Source organism: Neopsephotus bourkii, unplaced genomic scaffold (genome assembly GCF_033783945.1).
Source record: "Neopsephotus bourkii isolate Nb327-2 ecotype Australia unplaced genomic scaffold, CSIRO-AGI_Nbou_v1 NB_1760, whole genome shotgun sequence".
NCBI classification, from domain to species: domain Eukaryota; kingdom Metazoa; phylum Chordata; class Aves; order Psittaciformes; family Psittacidae; genus Neopsephotus; species Neopsephotus bourkii.
Window position 1 is genome coordinate 12,339,357 of NW_026902234.1, and position 7,142 is coordinate 12,346,498.

At 52.4% G+C, this 7,142-nt stretch overlaps 1 protein-coding gene and 1 long non-coding RNA gene across 4 annotated transcripts; both read right to left on the reverse strand.

The window, feature by feature from the left end:
• Positions 1–777: 777 nt before the first annotated feature.
• Positions 778–3,590, reverse strand: LOC133225495 (T-cell activation Rho GTPase-activating protein-like). Of its 3 annotated transcripts, XM_061377943.1 has the most exons (5): positions 3,001–3,587; positions 2,652–2,777; positions 2,357–2,412; positions 2,134–2,282; positions 778–1,665 (listed from the first exon to the last, which is right to left on the reverse strand). In XM_061377943.1, exons 1-4 carry the CDS (start codon positions 3,208–3,210, stop codon positions 2,168–2,170), a joined length of 507 nt encoding a protein of 168 aa, XP_061233927.1. In that variant the 5' UTR covers positions 3,211–3,587; the 3' UTR covers positions 778–1,665; positions 2,134–2,167. The 3 variants fall into 3 exon arrangements, with proteins under 3 accessions (XP_061233927.1, XP_061233930.1, XP_061233928.1); XM_061377946.1 differs by lacking the exon at positions 2,134–2,282 and having other exon boundaries at positions 3,001–3,590; XM_061377944.1 differs by having other exon boundaries at positions 778–2,282; positions 3,001–3,588.
• Positions 3,591–4,432: 842 nt separating this feature from the next.
• LOC133225431 (uncharacterized) lies at positions 4,433–5,263 on the reverse strand. The gene is made up of 3 exons (XR_009729157.1): positions 4,786–5,263; positions 4,638–4,691; positions 4,433–4,511 (listed from the first exon to the last, which is right to left on the reverse strand). It is a non-coding gene; the product is annotated as an uncharacterized LOC133225431 (long non-coding RNA).
• Positions 5,264–7,142: the final 1,879 nt, after the last annotated feature.

Sequence of the window (7,142 nt, forward strand, 5' to 3'; positions counted from 1 at the left end):
GTGAGAGTACTGTGAAAAAGAGAACAGTTAATATAATCACTTCAGACTTTCAGAAAGTCCCTCCTGATGTTCAGTTAAGGAAGTATGCTGTTATGATTTTGTTCCAGGAGCAAAGCCTAGTAAGGATCACAAACTCTGTCTAAGTGCAAACTTAGACACTGAGACTGAAGACCTGGAGACTTGGAATCTATTCAATATAGATTCAGTATGTTTTCTTGGCTGTGTCTCCTCAGGTGTTCTAGGAGAAAAAAATAAAAGTTCCTGGGAGAAAGGAAAGTGCAAATGCAGCCATTGCATGACCTCTGGAAACCCAGAGATGGAGAGAGGAATAAAAAGGGAAGCAACTCATCCAAATACAGAGACTGGCTAGATATGCATATGACATTTTATTTGTGTATAGAAATGGTAAAGAAAATTCAGAAAGGTATATGACCTGGGTTCAGCAGGATCAGTCATTTTTCTCCTTAGCAGGTGGTGCAGTGCTGTTTTTTGACTTTTGGCCTGGGAACAGAGCTGATAACACTGATGTTTTAGATGGTTTTAAACCACGACAGCATAATACATATGAAGCAATGCTGAGAACTGCAGGGAATCTGTACAATGTGTTCCAGCAAATGCAAGGAAAACACACACGTTATCAGTCGCTCAGCCCTATTACCAACAAATCACTCTGTTGGTACTCAGATTTGAGACAGCTTTATTTGCAAATGCCTGGGACACCTGCTATCATCTCCCAGTGTTTCTCCCATCAGAGTCCAGAGACCTTTCTGCTGCAATTCAATGCTTCTTTTTGCTGCCTGTGCATTTTCTTTTAGAAGCAAGTTACTCTTTACTTCTGGACCTTAACAGGTGTCTAAGATATGCAGCTGTATTCCACCAGCAGGCAGTACTCTTCTGAGGCTTATCTGAATCTTTTTTAAGTTGTAGCAGTAGTTCTTCTGCATTTGTAAATATCTTTCTGTCATTTCTTTCCTAATCCAATGACTCTCTCAGTATACTTTCTTTTCTGTTCTCCATTCTGCAGGATGAAGATGGCAAGGCAGAGAGATGCAACTTTTGTAATTCTTTCTGCTTTTTTACAAATACAGATGAAAAGCCATGCAAAGAGTAGTCTTGTGACATAATATGAAATTACTGGAAGTCCTTTCCAACCCTAACTATCCTATTCTAATCCTAACTATCCTATGATCCTATGAAGTGTGTACTCACGCAAAGTGAAAGAACTACTATCCTGTAACATGCTTCTAAACTATATCCTAAATATATCCTAAGGTATATCCTAAAATTCGTTTTGAAAAGACATAGTAATAGACTAATAAACATAGTTATAAACATAGTAACAAGCATAGTAACAAATGTAGTAACAAGCATAGTAACAACAATAGTATCAAAGTCCAGATGCCAGCTCCCCACTTGGGGAGATGCTCCAGCAGGTGGGCTTTTGCTGGTGAAGCTGAGTGAGCCAGCAAGGCCTCCTGCGAGGGCTGGGTGGGCCTGAGGGCGCTGCTCTGGCTCCGGGGAGAGGTAGTGGAAACTTCCATCCAGAGCAGAAGGACATGGTGGCACTGTCCTCGCTGCTGCTAAGGTGCTGCTGGGGCTGCAGGATGGAACTCCAAGCCCAGGCAGCAGAGCTCATCCAGGGAATCCAAAGTAGTAAATGGGCACCTACAAGGGCAGAGTCAGAAAGCACTGATGAAGCCACAATGGCAGGAACAGGCAGGACTTAGCTCCTGGGCTTTTCGGAAGTATGCTGTAAAAGAGGTCATTGCTAGCACAGGAGAGGGGCTCCTTACTGGTTCCTTACTGGCAGCTACAGTGTTGCTTTGGTAGCTTCTCAATACATGTAATACCCTTAGAGCACAGGAAGTTGACAGAGATGTGCAGTGCCACCTTGCCAGGCAGCAGGGTTCGGCAGGGAGCCCTTGGAATCTGGGATTTGGTCCTTTCCAAAACCCAAGCAGCAGGATCCCTCGCTCTGCCATACTAAAATCACAGGTTGGCAGGCAATGCTGGGGTAGTATGTTTCTCCTGACATACATGTTCCCCCGAGGGCAGGACCATCCTGTGCACCTCAGGAGCATTTCCTACATTCAGAGCTTGGCAAAAAGGTGGAACACAAGGTCTGCTACATACCTGGGTCCCTTGTTATTCCCCTGCTTGAATTTCTTCAGTCGCCCATCCCTGAGAGCTCAGTTCTGCTTTTCTTCTGGCACAGTGGCCCATCAGTGCCCTCTTCCCAGGTTGCTCTTCGCTTCCTGGTCTTCCGTGAAAAGCCTGGGAAGCTTTCCATTCAATAATATTGTTAGACAGGTGAAGCCATGATTACCTTAAACCAAGCAAAGCCAGGCAGCTTTACCTTTTCTCCCCAGAAAAGCTCCTCTGTTTTTTGCTCTCGGGAGTGATGGGAGGCACCTGCAATGCAAATGTGTAGGTTAGCAGGGGGCAAGGACCTCCCTATACAATTGCTACTTTAGCTCTAAAAGGTACATCCCTTGGATGGGTTTGCTCAGCTCAGTTGGGCCAGCTGTGGTTGGATCACCTCACAAAGCAGGATGGCCAACTTGCATCAGCCTAGCTCTGTGCTTTGGTAGCAGCCTAACCTTCTGAGTAGAGAGGCTTTTGTTGTCATGCTGCTTGTGCACTTCACTTACCTCTGCTGTTTCCAGCTCTGCTTGTGGTGCTGGTGTCTCCTCATCCTCCTCTCTGGCCAGCCCAGCCACATGCTCTCCAAGGAGCTCCTCATGGTGGTCGATGAGGAACTCGACGAGCTGCATCACCTGCACACAGCAAATCACTGGTTTCACTGAGGGGGCTGATGAGGGCTTAAACAGCCTTTCCCAGCCTGACCTGCATTTCTGTGCAGAAAGGTGCAGCCATGGGGATGCTCTTCCTGGCTTCTGCCGAATGGCTTTGCTGATGGGAGGCGGCAGCCAGGAACCTCTGAGCAGCAAAGCTGGGCTGGGCTGGGGACGCTGTAGCCGGGTGGTAAACACAGCATACCTTTCCTGTCTCCAGAGCCAGGACATCCAGGGGCAGCTCCTGGGGTGGACTCAGGAGGTTTGGTGCCAGGCAGATGGCCAGGTTCCCAGACGTCATCTTGGTTGTGGCCACATTCTTGCTGATGCTGCCAAGCAGCAATAGCAAGTGCCATAGCAGGAGGTTGGCCTCTGGCAACTTGCTGGCCACCCTGAGGGAAGAGGAGCACAGCATTAATGAAGTTGGTGTTGACAACACAGGTCTCCCAGGCTGATCTCACAAAAGGCCATTGCCTACTCTACAGCAGAGGGACTGCCTTTGCTGAGATACAGCCACCTCCCTCCCTCCCTGCCCTTCTGAAAGAGGCCCTTGTTGGAGCAAGCCCCAATGCCTGTGGGAAGTGCTCTCTGGAGAGAAAAGCTTTTCAGTGCCTCTTTTCCCCCAAACGTAAACCCCACAGCAGCCGGTGGTGGCTTGCAGGAGCCATGGCTATTTCAGGCAGGCCACTGCTTTGCATTGGAGTCCCAGCCTGTGCCAGTCCCTGCTGGCTGCTGCCACACTTACTCTTTCAGTGCTGCCAGCCTCTCCTTTCTGCTGGTCTCCATGGCACACATCCACTCCTTGTACAGCTGTACACTGAGGAGCTTAGAGGGGACCTTCCAGAGGAGGTCCTGCAGTGCCAAGGGCTCCATGTGAGGCTTTGGCCACTGCCTCCAGAAGCACAGGCAGCATCCCTGGCCCTCTGGCTCATGAGCAGGTGGCTGGGTTTCTGCTTGTGCTCCTGCAGGTGCCCATCAGCACCAAGAGAGCCAGGAGCTGCAGGGCTCTGGGTCAGCAAGGCTTACTTTCAAGAGAACAGCCAGCAGTAACACAGGCTGGTTTTCCAGCTGTACTGGCACCCCACTGTCCAGGGCCTCCCTGATCTCGTGGCAGGCACGCTTGTTGGCCGAGTTGCTGGGCTGGAGACAGGCCCTGAGGTAGGTGCTGGGGACAGCCTCTATCTGGAGGAGCCTGACGGATGGGATGGGGAACTCCCTCCCAGGCTGGCTTACCTGGATGGGCTGGGGCAGCATGCCATCCTGGCTGCAGAGATCTGCCAGGGGCCGGCCAGAAAGAGCTCTCACACCAGCAGAGCCCAATGGTCCTGGTGCCCCTGCTGCAGCCAAGGTGTCTGGCCATGCAAATGGGCAGGGCAGCCTACCGCTGCTCCTGCGGGTCCGCCTGCTGTCAAGGGAAACAGAGCAAAGAGCCGTGGAGGAGAAGCACCAGGAGAGTGCTCCCAGACTCCCTCAGTGCTGTCTACCTGCAATGTTCTACCCGGGAACAAGGGACCCTGGAGCTCAGGTCTCTCCTGCTGCAGAGGATGGATGTGCCCTTCGGGAAGGGCAGCGGCAGCCCCATCACTGCACGTGTGCCAGCTTGCAATAGCAGGAGAGAAGGGCCATCGTGCCCCTTTCTTCACACTCACCATCCACATGGCCATGTCTGCCTTTACTGCCAGGGGGGACAGGAACTGGCAGCTTCTTGGCACCAGCCTGCAAGAAATAGGCTGCACTTACCAAGGAGCCCCACAGCAGAAAGGGGCCCTGGCCAGCTGCATCAGCCTCTGGCCGTGTGTGAGAGGTGGGGATGGGTGAGATTGCACCTCAAGTGACCCTGACCTGAGCCTAGTGCTGGAGCAGCTTCTCCAGGCTGCCGGCATCCAGTGCTGTCCCCTGGGCAAGGGGAAAAGAGCAGAAGGTGAGGAGCGATGCAGCTAATACTGGGCTGGGGAAGCCCCTGGGGGTAGAGCAGAGAGAGGACACTCACAGCATGGCAGCCACTCAGCTCCTTCAGCACCACCCTTACAGATGGCAGCTGGGTCACCCTGGCTCCCTGAACTCCTTCCGGTGGTTTGTGCACAGGGAAGGGGCAGAGAAAGAGCTGTGTGAGACCCAAGTCAGATCTTCCCTCTGCTGCCAGCCTGGGAAGTGCTTCCACACTGCCAGGAACAGGTGGTACTGCCCAGCAGTGGAGCAGGAACAGTGGTTGTGGTGAGGGTGGGGCTGGACAGGTATTGACTGGACACAGCTGGATAAAGCATCTTCACCAGATGTGCCCACTCAGCAGTGGGGGCATCTCTGCCTGCAGCTGTGGGGGCACCTCTGCCCAGCTCAGCAGAGGTGTCTTCTGATCCTTCGGATGCCACTCATGGAGCATCCCGCCATGATGGAAGCAAGGGCAGCCCAAGCTGCAGTGCCAGGAAGGGCTTACCTAAGGAGGGTGTTGACCCAGAGTTCCTTCGCTACTCGGGAACTGCAAAAAGAGGGGAGAAACAGCCTTAGTGCCTGCTGTGCCCCAGTGGATGATGACCCATGGGGTAGGGCAGAGGTGCTACCACCTCTCTGATGAAACATTGCACCAAGACTCACCAGAAAGTAATGACACAGGAGCCGCAGGGCCAGAGGAAGACAAGGGAGCTGGTGGCCTTCCCTTCCTTCTCCTCCACAGCAACATCGCTGGCTGAACCCTTCCCTCCGCTCAGCACCTGGAGGAGGCCCAGGGCCAGGCAGAGCTGCAGGCACAGGGTGCTACCACGTCTGCAGAGAGGAGTGGCAGGGAGTGAGCTGGAGGTGGCCGAGCCCACTGGCTCCCTTCTTGTGCCCGCCAGCCACGGATGCATCCACCACCAGGGTGCCGGGGGTCTGGGGCTGCTCCTTGGCTGTCCCTGCTCTGGTGCCCTGGTGGAAGGGCCAGGCTTGGGAGGAAAGGCAGCTGGGCTCTGCCAGTCTTACTTGGTCTTGGTGATGACCAGGGTGTCTCTGAAGAGGAGGAGGTCCCTCTTCTTTCTCTGGCTACAGCCCTGGGTCACCTGCACGTGTTTCCCGAGCAGCAGCTCAGGCAATGCCTGGTCAGGTACACACTGCTGGTCGGGGCCAGGGTCATCCCTGCAGGACAAACAGCATCAGACATGAGCAAGGCAGCTGCTGCAGGGCCCAGCTTGTGCTGGTGCATCCCCGAGCGGTGGGGGAACCCACTTGGGCCCGCAGCAGCAGAGCCACTGCCCCATCCAAACAGTGGCACGAGAAGACTTGCAAATAAAAGCTTGTCACTCTCAGGATGGGAGGGCTCCTCCACAAAAAAGAGAAGCACCCCCAGTGCAGCTGGTGCTGACACTTGCAGCACTGTTCGTGCAAGCACTGGGGCTGTTGCTGGGCCAGCACCGGGTTAGAATGGAAAACCATTTTGACCTCAGTTCTGGAACCCAGGGGCCCAGATGGGGTATGTGCAACCCCAGCCCCAAGGACTGCTCACTTACAGTTGCAGTATCCACCATCGGAAAGTCAAGGCTCCTGCAGACATGGTCTTCCTACTCACAGGACCTGGGGAGCCCCAGGTCTATCATGCATGCTGAAGTCTGAGGCAATGCTAAAGCGTTAAATGCCTGTCTTTTCTTCATCCCCACTTTTCAGTGGCCATCTTCATAAAGTATGGTTTCAATACTTTTCTTAGGCCTCCGCTTGCTATTAGCATACATCAAAAAGCCTTTTGTTGTTGTCTGATGGAACACTGACTAGTTTCATCTCTAGCTGAGCTTTGGCCTTTCGCGATGTCTCCCTCCATGTGTGAGCCACAGCTCAGTAGTCTTCCTGAGAAGCTCAGCCTTGCTTCTAGAAAGCACACAATTTCTGTTCCCATCATAATTCCAAGAGGAGTTCCAAGCTGCTCTTCTGTTGCACCTGCTTGACTTCCATTGACATGATGGGATTGCTACTCCTGTGTTTTCAAAAGCTGGTTCTTTTCTAGGAAAGCTTGTGTTTTTTTCTTATTAGTTGGTGGAGACATTGCTGTTATCTTGTTGTTCACACCTGTGGGGATCTGAAGATGTCCATCTTGCCATTTTATTGTCCAAAATTGAATCTCCCATGAAGGTCCCTTGATTTTTCTCCAGTTTATGGCAAAAACCGCTTTCAGGAGGATTTGGATCATTTTCCTCCCTTTCTCAAAGACTTCTTCGTCTGTATTACCCCACACAATAATGTCATCAATGTATTGCAGGTGCTCTGGAGCTTGCCCCTGTTCCAGTGCCGTCTGGATCAGTCCATGCAGATGGTAAGGCTGTGTTTCCACACCAGGGGCAGTCGGTTCCAAGTGTACTGGACACCCCTCCAAGTAAAAAGGGAACT